At 44.6% G+C, this 17,651-nt stretch overlaps 1 protein-coding gene across 2 annotated transcripts in view; it reads left to right on the forward strand.

Annotated features, from left to right (window-relative positions):
* sdccag8 (SHH signaling and ciliogenesis regulator sdccag8) overlaps positions 1-17,651 on the forward strand; it is a 50,858-nt gene that overhangs the window by 18,721 nt on the left and 14,486 nt on the right. For both annotated transcript variants that reach the window (XM_071514073.1, XM_071514074.1), the window contains 3 exons: positions 8,359-8,486; positions 13,139-13,247; positions 15,071-15,202. In XM_071514073.1, the coding sequence (XP_071370174.1) occupies positions 8,359-8,486; positions 13,139-13,247; positions 15,071-15,202 (369 nt within the window). The remainder of the gene's footprint in view (positions 1-8,358; positions 8,487-13,138; positions 13,248-15,070; positions 15,203-17,651) is intronic.

Consider the following 17,651-nt stretch of genomic DNA (forward strand, 5'->3'; position numbering starts at 1 on the left):
GATGATCACAAAGACAGGAGCATCACACTGGAAGGGAGAGATGGGAGGAGGATGGGAGAGGAGAAAAGAGAGCAGCTGAGAGGAGAGGAGAGAATCTGGAGGATATAGGAGGAATGCTGGAAGGGAAGAGAGTGGAGAGGAGTTTAGGGGGACACTATAGATGGGGAGAAGACGAGGGTAGCTCCTCAAGCTCTACTATAGCCACTGGACATCAGGCATTGCCATCAGCCGTCAAGGGAATGATTCCTTTGAAATCAGTCAAAGCTGCTCCGCTGCCCGTGTTACGTTTGTGTTGCATGGCGTCTGACAGAAGCGTCAGCGCTCAAAAATCACAGAGATTCAGTTCTCGATGGCTGACACATGGGTTCATCCTCATGTGGTGCACTGAAATAATTAGAAATAAAGTTTATATTATACTGTATATATTAAATGAATATAGGCTATGATTTTCGATTACAAAGGGCCTATACATTTTTCAAAGGGACAAATATACTCCAAAAAGCAGATGTAACCGGCTATACAAGTGTCTGTGTGTAGTCTGTGGCTGTATTGTTTCTTTCAGATCAGCTTTTGTTTACATTTGTGCACACACTGAAAAACTGCCAATGCTATAGTTCTGCATAATGATGAATATGAAACAGACGCTTTTCCCCTCTGTTCCTCTTTCCAAACGACATGCTGTATAGAAGCAGGTAGAAGGACACATAGACGCGACTCTGACAGCGACGCTGTTTAGTGGAGTTTGACAGTAAAGGAGAGGCACCAGAGATAAAAACGCGGGAGAGTGGAGATGAGGTTAGAAAAGGAGGGGAAGGTAGATGAGTAAAGATGCAGGTGGAGGAGAGGGGAAAAGAAGAAGAGAGATGGAAGGTGTGAGGAGAGAACAGAGGGGAAGTTTAGTTTAGAGAGGAACAGAGGAGAAAAGCACCGATGTTGGCGATGGTGTGTATGATGGCGGGCAGCGGGTGGGCACACGCCCCCCCACAGTGCCAGCTCCAGCCTTAGTGCCCCCTACTGAGTTTAAAGAGCCTCTCTTTGTTTCCCACCTCAATGGCCTTCTCTCCCTCACTGGGCATCTGATCTACTGGCCCAGGAGCACACAGACCACCACATGGAAAGGAGAGGAGACGAGAGAAGAGGTTAGGAGAGGAGAGAGGAGAAGAGAGATGAGATTAGGAAAGGAAAGAGGAGAGGAGAGGTTGGGAGGAATGAAGAAAAGATGAGAAAGGAAGAAGAGAAGAGAGGAAATTGACAGTTTAAGTAACTCACTGATGGTTACTTGGGTGGGTAAGGAGGAGATGGTGTGTGTGTGTGTGAGTGTGTGTGTCTGCCTGCCAGTTGCCCCCCAGCTTATAACAGGGTGGGAGGGGTGAGGGGCGTTTGAAATGACATCAGGTGCGTCTCAGGTGTGAAGTGAATTCCAGCACAGGTGGATTGCGCTCACACCAGGGGAGAACGCTCCATGTGGTTCAGCCTCATATTTTACTCACCTCTCTCTCTCTCCCTCTCTCTCTCTCCCTCTCTATGTCTCAAATTCTTTTCTCACTTATGTTTCTCTGTCAGCTCTTTCTCTAATTTTTTTGTTTGTTTGAGACAAATCCTTGCCTGTCGTAATTTTAAAATTGCGGCCTCAACTGCCCTTGTTTAAAACTAAAATATATACTTGCTGTGTTACTGGACACATGGTAGCTGCATTGCAAAGCATGAATATAGGCTAAGCATATTTCAAAATCAATCTTAATATTAATATCCGTTCCAAATGTACACACAGAAAGGTTATGTTGCTATTTTGTTATTTTCCCCCTTCCCTAATTTTTCTATTTCTATATGTTCATATTAGATATTCTTATAAGATATAAAACATTTATATAACATGTATTATCTACTGTATCTGGGGATTACTTTTTAATTAAAATGGTAAATGGTAAACAAATAAGTGGAAGCTGGTGCCCTTATTGAAATACTTAATTTTAGTCAATCATTTACCTGCAAGCTGAAAATGATTCGACCCCCAGCCCTGCCACATATGTTCCCCGCAACTATTTCTGTAGGGCACAGCTTTGACACTGACGTAGAGTCCTGGGTTTCTGGATTGGGTCAATATGTGAACATATTGTACGTATGCTGTGTGTTTATTTTTAAAAATCACAGATGTCTGCACTGCCAGCCCGCTCTTCGTGTGTTAAGACCGTCAGTCATCTGTGCCAATTAAGACTTTTAAACTTCTCTCACTTTATTTTGCAAGTGGATAGATGACAGAGGCCAATCAGCAGCTAATTACTTCAATCTAGAGCTGCATTTTTATCTGAGGGAATGTGCGCTGTAACTGTATGTGTGTGTGTGTGTGTGTGTGTGCGTGCATGCATGCGGGCAGGCGTGCATTTATACATGTGAGAGAGAGAGTGAGAGAAAGACAGCTTTCAAGATGTGTATATTTCAAGAGAGTAATTGTCCGTGCTTATGCACTTGTGTGTGTAGGAGGGGGAGGGCATATTTTATTTTTTTGTAATTTAACAGTTGTGGTTTTCTGTTTTTCGGGCACGGTTGGCTTGCAGCTGACCTTGGTGGCGGTGGGGGGGCTCTAGCGCTCCTTGAAGAAGAAAAGCGGCTTGGGCCGCCCGCTGTAAACAAAGTTGACTTGCCGACAGATGGATTGAATGACAGAGAGGCTAACTGAGCCAGGAACGGGCCTGGCAGCATCGCACTGAGCAGAGAGAGAGAGAGAGGGAGAGAGAGAGAGAGAGAGAGATAAAGGGGGGGAGAGAGGGGAGAAGAGAGGAGAGGTGGCCAACAGGAGAGGAGGTGTGAACAGGTGCAGGGCCGCTGAAGGAAGAACCAGCAGATGGAGAGAGACACAGCCAGTTTAGTTACAGGAAAAAAAGGGTGGGAGGGAACAGTGGAGAGAGAGGGAGGGGGGGTGGGGGGGGGGAGTGGGGGGTAGAAACAGCAGAAAAGGGATCGTAGCGGAGAGAGATGGATGGATAGAGGGATGGACAGAGCACAGAGCAAACGAGCTGTGTTTAGCGGTGAGGCTGCATCAGGCCATCTCTCTGTTTGATTTGTTTGTTTCATAAAGTGCAGTGGGTGGCGGGGCAGGGTGGCGGGGGGGGGGGGGGTGTCAGAAGAAAAAATAGGGGAGAAGAGTGTGATCGACTTGCATCACCCCGAGACTTAATAAAATGTGCTAAAACACATTGAGGTGTGTGTGAGAGAAAATTCTGTGCCGCCGTGTGTGTGTGTGTGTGTGCGTGTGTGTGTGTGTGTGTGTGTGTGTGTGTGTGTGTGTGTGTGTGTGTGTGTGTGTGTGTGGTCTGCTACACTGAAGAATTCTTCGGAGGTTTGTCGTACGCCGCGTCAATGGTACATTAGCGTAGCAAATGTTCAATATGTCTCTTTATTTTCCTTGCAGCGCACTCATCCCCTGTTGGCAGTATCAGTTACTTAGGCCTACACAAGGCCTCTCTCTCTCTCTCTCTCTCTCTCTCTCTCTCTCTCTCTCTCTCTCTCTCTCTCTCTCTCTCTCTCTCTCTCTCTCTCTCTCTCTCTCTCTCTCTCTCACCGTCTCTCTCTGACACACACACATACAAACACACGCTCGCACACGCAGACACATAAACAGAGATCATCTTGTCTTTGTGCTTCTCCTTCGCATCAGACTGTTGAATATTAATGTATTCTGATTAATGTATTCTATCATAAATAGCTGTTGCTCCACTGGAATTCCTCCACAAAAATGAATCATCACAAGTGTCACCATTTTGTGCAATTGAGAGTGAGCAAGTTGTTAACAGTTGTAATTTATAGTATCTGTTCATTACAATAAAATCCGATGAACATTTTCACACACCCAAGAGGAAGCTCACCGAAGAATTGCTTTATTTTTGGGTGTATCGGTTTAAATATTTAATTGTAATGGAAATAGATTTTTTTTTTATGTTTAGGCATTTAGTTTTATGGATCAATTTCATTTTTAAGAAGGCAGGCCTTGTCTTGAAATTGCAATTCAGAGATCTAAACATCATTCATTCTCAATTTCTTATTTGTCGATAATGATTAGCCTCGTATTTACAGTCCAAGCTATGACAACAAATACACAAACATATGCAATACTTAACTGTGACTGTGGGACTGTAATGGAATTAAAATTGCATGTGGCTCGAACTCTGCAATGAGCACATCCAGTAGTACAGATGGTCTTCTGTGATAGAAATGCTATTACTCTGTTTCCTCCTCCTGATTCTCCATCTCCTCCCCAACTCTTTGCAGGGATCATCAATATCTTCCAACAGTCTCTTCTTTGTGGCGAACAAAGCTTGTGTGTGTGTGTGTGTGTGTGTGTGTGTGTGTGTGTGTGTACGTTTTGTGCTATAGGCTGCTCACAAGCTGTTCACCTGTATGTTAATTTCACACCTGTTATTTTGCAACGGAGGAACATTGCAGAGCAAAAAATATGAACATGCATTCATTTTAGGAATTATTCTCTCACTTTTCTTCTCACTATATTTTATGTAAATAATTTATATATTTGTCTCTACCCTCTGAGTTTGGTTTATAGAAGAAAAAATGCAAAAAGAACCACTTGTCAAGTGCTTGTGCTTTGTAATTGAAAATGCTTCCAACAATTAACACTTCAAAGTTGGTAGAGAGCTGCACCAATTATGTGGACGCTTCTCAGTGGTTTGAAATGACAACTAAACACATTCATGTATTTCACGTCTTTAACATTTAGTATAGAAAAGTTAGGTTTTCCCCCCGCGTGTGTGCGTGTTCTTATATGCCTGACTTACATTTGTGGTGTGTGTGCTATAATGTTTATTGAGAGAGACTGTGTATATTCTCTTTACTTTAGCCCAAACAGCGGTCGGCGGTGTCTGGCGTCAGCGAGCGTCTCCAATTCCTCCAAGTCCTCCGTCTGACTCCAATTTGTGCTCGTTCTCTGATAAACCGCGGCATTTGGTGGTTCCTGGCGTGGGATCCCGGCCGCACCGCGGGGTGCTGCAAACTCCGCGCTTGGTCGGGCCCTGGCACCCCACATCTAATGGGCAACAGCTTGAATAGTGCCCACTTAGGCAGGCAGCGCCGACTGGGCCCCCTCTCCTCGCTCGCCGCTCCAGCCAGCTAGCCAGCCAGCCACCGCCTCTGCCACCTCCCACTTACCCAGCAGCCCCTGTACCTGGCCGCAGCCCCAGAGCCATTCCAACCTACCTTAGGCCCATGGCCCACGCAGCTCCAGCCATACTTATCAAGCTGTCCTACAGTGCACCAGGCCAGGCATATACAAACAGGCCCAGCTATCCGCTAACTGAACATTCAGTCTATTGCCTCCTAGGCCCAAACAAGAGTTCCTGCCATCGGCATCAACCCAGAGCCCATTCACCAATTAGCTGGAAGGCAGATTGTTGTCCAGGGAGAATAATCCAGCTCCAGCCCCCATATTCAGCCTCTGCTCTACCCATCGCCCTTAACACTTTGCTCCAGGGCTTGGCTCTCCGCGGACATCTCTCCTTTGCTTTCACTCTTTTTATGCTTTACTTTTACAGTGCTCGTCAGCAGCCATTTTGTGGCAGCAATTTTGCGAGTAAACATTCAATCGCATTTGATTGGGGACACAAAATGGCGCAAGGGAGAGAACCCCAAAATTTCTTTCCCTTCATCTATATCTAGATCTCAGCCCGAGTACTAGGCTTTGTCCTAGACCCTTGATCAGGGACCTAAAATCTCTAAAGTCGATCTAAAATCAAAGTTTCAGGCGTGCTGGTTCTGGTGTTTTCCTCTCCAGGGATTTTAAGACTGAGGCCGTACTGAACAAACAGAAACTTAAGATCAGCACCCCTGTTCAAGATGGCCACCCAGCCTGCTACTCCCACACCCAGAACAAGAACCGAAGGCCAGAATTTGTTTATTCTGTTCTGTTGTGTACTACTCCATTCTGCTCTACTTGTGAAATATTGGCTAACTATATCGGCAAGGACAAACAGATGCCAAATGTGTACTTCTCGCACTTTCTGTCTTTCTATCTCCTTCTGTTGTTCATCGTCCTCCTCTTCCTCACCACCACTCTTTCGCTGACTGCTGGAACTTTCTGGCTGTCTGTCTGATGCTAATTGGTGGGTAAACAGGTCTGGTGTGAGGCTCGCCTCCCCCCCCAACCGCACACACACACACACATACACATACACAAATACACACGGCCCCCTGGAACCCCTCACAGGACCAAATGGCTGGCAACGCCTGCCCGCCATCTCCCGCTGAGCCCTGGTGTGCGCTTTGGTGGCTCAGGCTGCTGTTCAAGCCCAGCGGGGGTTCATTCACTCACACACACACACACTCATACGCACACACACACTCTCCTAGTGTCCCCTGCACACCCGCCACCCGCTTTCACACCCCAGACAGCAGGACAGCAGGAGAACACACACACACACACACACACGAAGGAACAGACAGACGCGGTCACTTTAGAGATGCGGGCCAAGCGCTGTAGGGGAGAAAAGTTTTCACTTAAACTGGAGAATTCTCTCTTCATTAGCGCCTTTGGACTTCAGGAAGAGTTCTGTTTATTTGTTAGTTTTTTCCTGTCTTTGTAGTTTTTCTTTTCTTTTCTTTCTTTCTTTGTCCCTGTGTTGTTTGGGATTTAGTTGAACTGAACTGAGTTTTGTTCATATATGAGCAAAATTATTTTTTCAATACCAGTAGGAATAACCACCTTCGTTTGAATTATCATATTTACTTAAATGAAAGAAGAGATTTCACTGATTTGGTTGATGCCAAATATGTCATGCTGGCATTCTAGCTGAACTAAGCACTATGTTTATTACTACTAGTGATATCATATTCATATTTACACCTTTCTTAAGTGCAATCCTGTAGTAAAAGAGGGGTTGTGATAAATAAACTGATTTCATGTCATAGTAGTATTATGTGTGTGTTTTCAGCATTAGTGTATGATACAGTACACTGAATTGTATCATAAATGTTGAACTGGAAACAAGTAAGGTGACAAGCAGCTGAGGAACGTAAAACTGAGGAGAACAGATCGTAGAATCAAGCGTAAATCTTGTTCTTCACAATCTCAACCTTGTCTTTTAAACACTCAGTGGATGAAACTCTTGTTCTGGACTGTTCTGTAATGGACTATAGATCCTTTTGGCTGTTGTCTCTTGTGTGTGTGTCGGTGTGTGTGTGTGTGTTGTGGACAGCTGCAGTATCACTCAGGGGTCTTCAAGCTGACAGGGGCCTGACACTTTTACCCTTCCACCCCTCCTGAGTCCTCTCTCTGTCATTCTCCTCTCTGTCCTCTGTTTCTTACTCTAATCTCTCAGTCTGCATCTCTTGTTGTGTCTCTGTCTCTCTCCTTCTCTCTCTTGCTTTGTTTCTCTCTTCGATGTTTGTCTATCCATCTTTCTGTCTCTCTCTAATTCTTACCTGTCATACCTATCATACCTACCTTTATACACTTTTACAAACCTCTCCCCATCTTTTACCAGTGAATAGTTGAATTTGATGGAATTCATTAGGGATGCAAAAAGATCAATCGGCCACTGATTATAATTGGCTGATACGTTCTAAATAGGTCGATTAGCTGCTAACCATTTTTCCTGTCCGAACACATTATACTGTAGGCCTACATTTCAATATTAATACTCATGTCACATTAATTGAATATGTCTTTTTAGTTATTTTTTATTTAATTTTTTTGTTAATAGAGGATGGGCCCATCCGTTCTTTAAGTGGCCTTGCTGTTTTTAATTTCAGAGAGAGACTTGGTATTTCAATCTTGTCTGAACAGATTACTCTGAGAGTGTTTGATTATTGTATTCATTCGCTCTTTTCAACTGTTAATAAACACTGACAGCTCGCATATATTCATTTCTGGTGTTGTGTTATGAATTTCATAGCCCATATGATTAGAAACAGCTTAATGTATTGGACAGAAGGCATAGCCTATGCTGCCTTAATGAAAACCTTTTTCGTGCGCTACCGGCAGCAAGAAGTGAGTCAGCACCTCAGTCATCAAGCATACACTAATATGTAATTACTATATTTACTATATAAAAACTATGATTTATTTACAGTTAGGACAGCAAAATTATGTAGCTAAGGTATGTATATGTTAAGCACAGGTCTGTACTGAAATTTTACAGTTTATGCTCACAGTGTACTTTTACATGATGTGCCATTGTTAGTAGAAATGTCTAATTTCAGTCGGCGATTGGATTGGTGATCAGCTGATCATACTGTTACAAAATCGATAATTGGAATCGACTCCAAAAATCCTGATCGCCGCATCCCTAGAATTCATTGTAGTAAAGAACATTTTGTAAATGTTCTTTTGACGCCCCTCCCTCTCTCCCCCAGACAGGAGAAGGAGAGTGCAGAGCGCGCTCGTGAGGACGACGTGGCGGCCGTGACCCTGGCGGCGCGGCAGAGGGAGAGCGAGCTGGCGGTGCTGCTGGAGCAAACGGAGGCGCAACACCAGCAGAGAGGTCGGTGCTTCCGCCGCTGCCATTGGCACTGGGCTTGGCTTCAGCAGTGGTCCAGGCCAAAAACACTGTTCATTTGTGTCATAGCTCACCGCCTCTCCCTCACACCTCTCTACCCCCACATGCTGCCATTACCATGACCTGAACCAAAGCTGCTACAGTGTCTGCAAAGATGTCCGCACCTCAAACACCTATTTCTGCAGCAGGCCTTCTGTTCTCCTCCTCCTTGTACTCGCCACAGAAACACCTATAACTTAAAGTCTTGTGTACCTGAACCTCAGACTTCCCAAAGGGCAGCATTAAAACCTTTTCAATGGAGAATTTCACTTTGGGGAACATCTCTATACAGCTATACAGCAGCAAGTTGCACATTTTGAGTAAGCACTGGTTTGGAACAGCCGTAGAACATTTTATCCTCCCTCCACAGTACATTATACCTCCCCCCCCCATGTTTCCTTTCATTTCCTTTCTCCTGCCCTCCTGTTAGTCACATCGACCCAGCCACCTAGATCAGTGGCAGCTACACCTGTAGCTCAGGGGTTGTACATGTGTCTGTGGGGTCGATATCGCTGTTAGCAAGTCCCATAGACCACAGGCGTATCGGTTATCTTTTACAGAGGGCAGGGTGACATAAGCAGGGGAGAAGCAAAGACCAGAATAGAATAGAATGGAATAAGATGGAGCATAACAGACAAGGTCAGGCCAGAATAGCAAGGAGCAAAACACAAGAGAGTTGGACAGAACAGAGCCATACAACAACACAATGTGATGCGATACTTTATTGATGAAAAATTGGTTTTTGCTTGCCCCCCCTCCAGTCAAACGTCAGGGTCAGATATAGAGCAGCACCCCTTGAACTTGGGAGGGTGTCCGGCTCAAGGACACTTCAGTGGGGTGGATGCTTGCCGAAACGGGGGCTTGAACCTGGATCCTCCTGGTTGAAGGATGGTCTCCCTACTCACTAAGCCACCCTGCTCCCCTCCAACACACGGGATGGGACCAGATCACAACTGATCTGAACTGAACCGAAAGAGCAGAACAGACAAGGCCAGAACAGAACCCATAAGAGGAGAACAGAGAATAGTCGGGCAGAGCGGAGGGGAGGTGAGGGGAGGTGAGGGGAGGTGAGGGGAGGTGAGGGGAGCAAAGCAGCGCAGCGCGGAGCAGAGCAGAGAGACCCAGCTCCGAGCTCCCTGTCTGTCTGCACAGCAGAGCTGCTGCTGCTAGCACATCTGTTGCACCATCTGGATCCCTCCCCCCCACCCCACCCCACCCCACCACCCTCCACCACTCTCTCCTCACCTCCCTCCCTTCCTTTCCTCTCCTCTCTTTTTATTTACCTGTGGTTCCCCCCAACAACTAAGGAGCCTGCTGGTACACAGAACAAAGATGGGGGGGGGGGGGTATAGAGGGAGGGATGGATGGAGGGAGGGGAAGGGAGGGGAGGAGAAGGGGGGTAAACAAAGGGTTTGTTTCTGGCGCGTGTCGGCAGCACACATGTTGTCTAAAGAGAGCTGACATCAGAGCACAGCAGGAAACTGTGGAGGGGGAGGGGGAGGGAGGGGTGGACGTCCTTTAGTAGCTCGCATCACTTCCTCTCCCCGTGCAACCCAACAGACGAGCTGGATAATTAGCTTTCTTGCTCTCCAAATCCAGCCTCTCTGTCCATCCGTTTGTCCTCCCGTCCGTCCGTCCCTCTCTCCCTTCTTCTCCGCTCCCTCCCACCTTTTTCAGATTTTTCCCTTTTTTATGTTTCTTTTTTGAGTAAATGTGGACAGAGCAGCCTCTAGATGATATCAGATATTTGTTTCTCTCCCTCCCTCCCATCCTCCCTCCCTCCCTCTTTTTCCTCTGTTTGTTTCCAGTGCCAGTTCTGCTGTGTTTCTGTGTCCCAGGGTTCTTTTTGGCCTACGCATGGCCAGACGCATTCAAAGCCTGTTCAGCTAATTAGCATTCTTCATGCAACTTTTCCAGCACTGACCAAACTTTGTTCAGTGTACGTGTGTCTGTGTGTGTGTGTGTGTGTGTGTGTGCGTGTGTTAGCATTTGTGTGGTTTAGTTCTGTGCACTGTAGCATCCAATTTCTGCCCTCCATGCATTATCTGTGGCAGTGATGTGGAGACATAGGCTGTATGGAGAAAGAGAAACAAAGGTTAGAGTTAACTGGCTTTGCAGACACAATGTACAGTCATTAAAAAGTGAATGGCAGTGGGCTGGATAGTTCCAAGCTAGGAATCAAACATCAAACCCCACATTTCATGGGTTGACTTGCTCATGGGAGCAAGAGTTGGCCTTCACACCCCTCCCATTCCTAGTTTGCTCTTTTCTTCTTCTTTAATAGATGGTATACAGTGGAAGGTGATGGGAGAGGGGAGGGAAAGACTTACAAAAGTTGTGAGTCAGATTCAAACCTGCAGGTGCATGGGATGTGCCTCAGTGCGGAGATCAAGCAGGACGGCCCTTCCTCTTACTTTTTTCTTACCGTCTCTTTCTTCTCCCTCAATATCTGCTGTATGCAAACAACTCAGCACAAAGTCTGAGGTACTTTTTCAAAGACTGCGAGTCCTTGGTGTTTTTGGTTTCCGTCGACTGTAACAGAATGCCGGAGCAGGTGGATCGTTCCCTCAATCCAAACGGCAGCCATTGTTATTTTAAAAGAACAGACATATGTTGGAGAGCGGAACGTGGGCCGTTTCAAAGGAATGATGAAAGCCCAGTGTTGGATTGTTCAGAAAGAGGCCCCCATGAGCGGATGAGGACGTGGCAGCAAGGGTGGAAAGGAGAAAGGAAGCGCTTTCAACAACTCCCTCTGTCTCTCCGTCTCTTTTTACCCTTCTCTCGCTTTATATTTGCTGTCTCTTTTTCTCTGTACTTCTCTGACTCTCTCTTTCTCTCTCTCTTTCTCTCTGTTGTTTGAACGGTTTTGACTGTATGGTGACTGCCTACAAAGGCATTTTTGGGAATACATTCAAAGAGACATATGTATCTCGCTTTCGCCACAGTGTTTGTTACCATAGATTTATTCTCAGTTCTGTCCATATGTAGATGCGGTCTCATGGTGTTTGTTTGGCGCGCTCTTCTCTAAATACTGTTACTGTTATTAACTGTTACAATAGAAGTAGACATAATGAAGTAGCATGATGTGAATTTTTTTCATTTCTTACCTTTAATTAACTGAACAGGTTGATCAAGAATTTATTTTAGAGATATTCATCAACAGTCTGGATTAAAATGTACACCTAATACATACCATTATTTGTCTTAAAATGTATTTGCCTTAAATACAGGCATGACCTAAACTGAAAGCCAAACTCAACTCATGGTTTAAAGAAATGACTAATAATTTAGGAAAACTGAAATAAAAATGTAGAAACCTTTTTACCCCAAATATGATGCGGTGAAGAAAAATAGCCAAACCAAATTCAAAATGTCAACCCTTATCCTTCTTACACTTACAGATCAGAAAGGATAACTCAAATTAACAAAAGTAACACCAGATGAATTATGAATTAGCAACTTTACTGGCACCGCACAATCTGTTTTATAATTGATCTCATTCTCAAAGCATTATTTCACTGTGATGTGATATCTGATTTTTGTCATGTGTTTCCCTGTGTGGGCTTGTGAACAGTCAGCCACCAATATTTTTCTGTCCCAGTACTTGCAAAGATTTTATTGATTTGCTTTTCTTGCGCTTGTGTTAGTCTATGATTCTAAAATTATTCTTTCTTTTTTTCGTAACAGTCAGTGTAGTCTTAAAGAGGGAGACAGGTTAGTGCACATACTACGAGTTTTTCTTTTTCCTTTTTTAGTTTGTGCCAAATTTGCTACCATTCATTTTTGCACAGTATGAAAAACAACTTCCTCAGACCGAGTAAACACGAAGCCTTAATTTGGTTTTGTCAGAGTTTTTGTTTCGTTGTTATGTCATTGTGCCAGAGCTGAGTGTTTTCATATCACTGTGCACAGTAAGTTACGTTCTACTGTCAATCACCAGACACCCTCCAGGAAATAATCCCTGAAAACATGGCGCCTGACAAACTTTATTGTCACATCCATGTCTTTTTATTTAGGGCATCTTTGTTAGATGGGACAGCCACAAAGTTTGTATTTTAAAAAAAGAGTAAATGTCAAAAAATGTAATTGCATATGGAATGCATTGCAAAATGATTGGGGAAATGTGAACTAGACATAGACATAGTAGTAAATGGGCTATAACTCTAAATGACACCAGTATTCTCCCATAACACATCTATAAACAAGGAAAATTAGATTCAGTGATTCTTTGCCTCTTTGCAATTTCTGATGTTAAGATGTTGCTTTGAATTCTTGTACAGCATTACACAAGATCTGATGTATCTATCCTTTGTACTATTGAACTGTCGGCTCTGAGCTTCTCCATATAAACCTGGCTTGGTTATTAGAGGGAAGGTGAGGTGGATGATGGTGGTGCCCAGTGACAGCAGATCCTCAGGGCAGCTAATACTGGAGATTGACGGCTGAAAAGTAAAAATGTTTAACCAAAGTGAAATATTACTTTCACTCATATTATTTTCTGGGCAGCCAGGATTTTTGACAGCTACTGAAAAGTGCATGAAATCACCCACTGTGGTTAACCTCCCAATAACCTCTGGATTTCCCATGATCCCTTGCAGTTGGAGAGCTCGATGGTCTGCTGAGTTCCCAGAATTCCCTGATCAGGAAGCTGAAGGAAGAGTGTTGCATGCTGGGAGCCAAGCTGGAAGAGCTGACAGAAAACAGCAGGTCATTACGGTCTCACTCAGTCTTTTATTGAACCATCCACCCATTTATTCATCTATACAGTCTCTCACTTCTCATTCTTAGCTCTCTTCTTCACTCGTTCACTCACTCTTTTACTTTCCTACTCACTCAATCATTCATTCACTCACTCAGTCACCATTTCATTCATTCATTTACTGCATTCACTCACATGCTCATGCACATATTGTGTGTTTGCTCACTCACTCATTGACTTACTTGCTTACTAACTCATTAATTTATCTGTTTTTCTTATGAAGCCATTCTCTTGTCATGACTTAAAGGTTGCTTCTTTGCACACTTCTTTTTCTTCTATTTGTTTATTCATGCACTCATTTGCTCATTAACTTCAGTTTAGTTCGACCAAATCACGGCGATTATGTATCTGGTGGAGATTGATGTCATCATTTCACTGTGGAACATGAAACATCATCTATCCCGGCTGTTTGGAGAGAGCGTGTCAGTGTGCGGAGCGGACATACTCTGCTTTCCAGTCTGACCTGTTTTCTTGTTAACCTGATGCTACAGTAGTCACAGCAGGCCTGCCCAGCTCTCCATCTGGGCTGCCTGTGTGTTTGTGTGTGAGTGTGTGAGAGTGTGTGTGTGTGTGTGTGTGTGTGTGTGTGTGTGTGTGTGTGTGTGTGTGTGTGTGTGTGTGTGTGTGTGTGTGTGTGTGTGTGTGTGTGTGTGTGTGTGTGTGTGTGTGACCCTGGGCCCAGTGTCCTGTCAGCTGTTGGAGCTGCGCTGCACATTAGTCACATGACAGCCCCCAATCTGGCCCTGCCAGACCGCCCCGGCCTCACCAGCCACAGGACACATACACACAATACACAGTACACACACACACACACACACACACAGAAGCACACTATGTATTTTCTTATGGACATGCACATACAGCATTACAGAAGACACACATACACACACATATTATGTACTCGAAAATGCATCATGTGCTCTTATATGGGTACACATGCACTGAAGCACATGTAGGCCTACACACCGGCACACATGGTGAACTGCAGACACACAAACACACACGCATGCAGACACAGAGCCCCTACATCTGTTGTATGTGTGTGTCATGTAGTTTAGCACTGTGGTGTCGGTGTGTTGTGTGCCCAGGGCTGTTTGAGCTCCTGGAGTCCCATGCCCAATGTAGCGGCTAAAGTCCTGCTGGACCGCCTCAGCCAGGCTGAGCTAGGTTACACTGAGACAGTTGCTGCTAGACAAATAAGGAAACTCTGACAAATCGACCATCATTATCAGCAGTTAGTCACTCTAGCTATGAGGCTGATGGTCGGCCTACTCCTACTGATTGTCCAGTCCAATTTTGTGAAGCAGGAAATGTGATTAGTTTGCAGTCTGTTTGCCATCAACTAGTGTGTTGCGTCCCCTATTAGGAAAACACAAACATTTCCCATCCTTTACCTGTAGTGTAAATTATATTTTTTTCCACATCACTTATCAATTCAAAAAGAGGATTCAACTTTTTTCTCAGTTTGACTACATGCCCTTACTCTATGACATGTCCAGGAAAGATTATTTCTGTAGGAAATGATCAGCTGAACAACATGCTCCCGTTAATAAATAATCAAACAAAAACAGTATTTAGCATTTTTTCTATTTGAATTGCATTACAGCCTGCCCAGAAACATGTCTTCTGAAAAAATAAATGTTCAACATGTTGCGCACTAATAAATTATTACTTTATGGTACCAGCTGATTTGAAAAACATTTTCAACTGGCGCATCCCTAGTTACTGTGTGTGTGTGTGTGTGTGTGTGTGTGTGTGTGTGTGTGTGTAGGAGTGAGCTGGAGCAGCTGTCCCTGGAGAAATACCACCTAGAGGAGACAGTGGCGAGTCTGAGAGCTCGCTGTTCCGACATGGAGGAACAGTGTGTCCAGCACGGCCGCATGCACCAGCGCATGAAGGACAGGTACACAAACACACATAATACACACAAACACACATAATACACAAAAACACACATCTACGCAGGGTAAGAAGTTAACTTTTTCAGAGGGCATTTTTGACCCCTTGATAGGAGCATTTTGGTTCTTTTCAGGGGCAATTTTCTTGAAATATGAAATTATACATTTGCATTGCATGTTGGCATATAACTAACACTTATGGCTAAGATTTGTTTTAACTTCTTTCCCACTTCTGGAAACTGGCAGCAGGCCTTTACAGAAGAGGATAGTTCAATTTTCCCCTCTCTGTCCCCAATCAGTCCATCTTCCACCCCTCAATTGTTTAATTTTTTGCAGCTGTTTTAACTTAATTTTTGTTGACAGTGGTTTGTGTTGGTCGGCAATTTCTTCTACTGCAGGCTGTGTGGTGCCGACATTTTCTACTGCTTCAGGCTGCGTGCTCTTTTTTTTTTTCTGATAAAAAAACGCAAAAAAATTTTTTACCCACAACGCACTGAAAGAATCAACCAGTCATAGATTCACATGAACCACCTACGGTGGCCCACAGGGGACAGCAGTTGCATTCTCACGTGAATATTTGACAACTCAATGAACACAATTTTAACTGAGCGAAATGCAGGAGGTTTAGGACTTGCGTATCTTCTTATTAATTGTCTATTGCTTTGTTGCTTCAGTCATGCATCTGAAGCTTGAAAAGTATTGAAGTAAAAAATTTGACAAGTCTATATAACAGGAGGGTCTTTTTCATAGCTCATATATAAGGCTTTTTGTTGCTTCCATCTTTGGCTTATGCTGACTATCTGTGTGTGAGAGTGTGTGTGTGTGTGTGTGTGTATGTGTGTGCATGTGTGATGCGGGGGCCTCTTCCCTAAGTGCGGAGCCCAGTCAGTGTGTGTCTCCGCAGGGTGCCTGGCATACAGCCTGGCACTGCCAATGTGGGCGAGGGTGTGTGGGTGTTGTTGCCCCACTCTGCAGGATCGCTACCCCTGTGCTCCCCCCACCCCCTCCTTATATACACACACACACACACACACACACACACTGCTTTCTTCCTAGTGTGCACTCACTTAGCCTGCTGTCCTGCTTCACACACACACACCCATACACACGCTCGCTCGTACACACCCTCATACACACACACACATGCAGACTCACCCCGTTCCCCCGCTCCATCCCTAACACTACATATTGTCTACCACCCACCGGTGTTAACCTGTCGACAGGGAGACACTGCCAAAAAAACAAAGTTTACCGAGTCACAGCTGTCTCCTGGTTGTGTGTGTGTGTATGTATGTGTGTGAGAGATTGTTTTTGTGTGTTTGCAAGAAAGAAAAACAAAGTAAGTTGTCAAGGACTGTGAAGTATGAATATTCTGTATGTTTACATGCATATGTTATAGTGGTGCGTGTGTGTGTATATGTGTGTGTGTGTGTGTGTGTGTGTGTGTGTGTCAGGGTTGCTATGGCATGTTCTCAGGAGGTTTAGCAGAGTAGGGATCCGACTGCCAAAAGTGGATTGGCTGGGAAGTTGGCACCTAACTTCTCTCCTCTCCCAACTGAACCACGATAATCACTCTTGGCATTTATTGGGTTTTATTTTCTGCTTTGACACTTATTTTGGTTGATGAATCCTTGAGATATTTAAAAATCTCTCTTGAGTTGAGTCCTGCATGTAGGCGCTTAGTTCTTTACTAGTTCTTTACTAGAGCCACTTGACCACATTTTTGTATTTGATATTTTGAGGTAATTCTTTGGGCAGTAAGTGTGTATTTTTTTGGGCGTGTATGTATTAGTTTTGGGCAGTATGTGTGTGTTTTTTGGGCTTTTACGTATTATTTTTTAGGTGGTATGTTGCGAGGAGGGAGAGGAGAACAGAAAGGACCGAGAGATGGGGAGGTGGGAAAGTTAATGACACATTTGGAGTAACGGTGACATGGTAAGCACCTCAGTCCGATGATCCACAATGCAGCCGGTACTTGATTTTTATGCCGTGTGTGGCTGTACTTCTCATCTTCGATCGTATCTAGGCCGACTAGAAAACTAAAACCTTTGTTCTCTGCCACAGATATAGTCGTATCATATTAGGTTTAACTTTCGAAAAAAAAAGTCAGGTCATGTCTCCCAGTTGTTGATATCAGACTCAAATAATGCTGTACCTATCACAGGCCTGAACTTTGTGTATTTGTGTGTGTGTGTGTGTGTGTGTGTGTGTATGCACCCCTATGTTGGTACTGTATGCGTGTGTGCAAATGCGCGTCTGTGTGAGCATTTCAGTCTCTCTACATATGGTATTTTGCACGTATTGAATCGCATGCATGTTTTCCGAGGCCTCGGTGTGTGTATGCATACGTTGTGTGTACGTTCGTTGGTCTCTGTGGGCCCCGCGCGCTCGGTGGGCGCCCCGCCCCGCCGCTCGGGGGTTAAGGTGTACGTGTTAACAAGCTGGTGCAAGCGG

The sequence above is a fragment of the Centroberyx affinis genome, unplaced genomic scaffold (genome assembly GCF_046629955.1).
Source record: "Centroberyx affinis isolate AG114_WGS23_722 - 3 ecotype Tasmania unplaced genomic scaffold, CSIRO-AGI_Caff_v1 ptg007942l_1, whole genome shotgun sequence".
In the NCBI taxonomy this organism is placed as follows: domain Eukaryota; kingdom Metazoa; phylum Chordata; class Actinopteri; order Beryciformes; family Berycidae; genus Centroberyx; species Centroberyx affinis.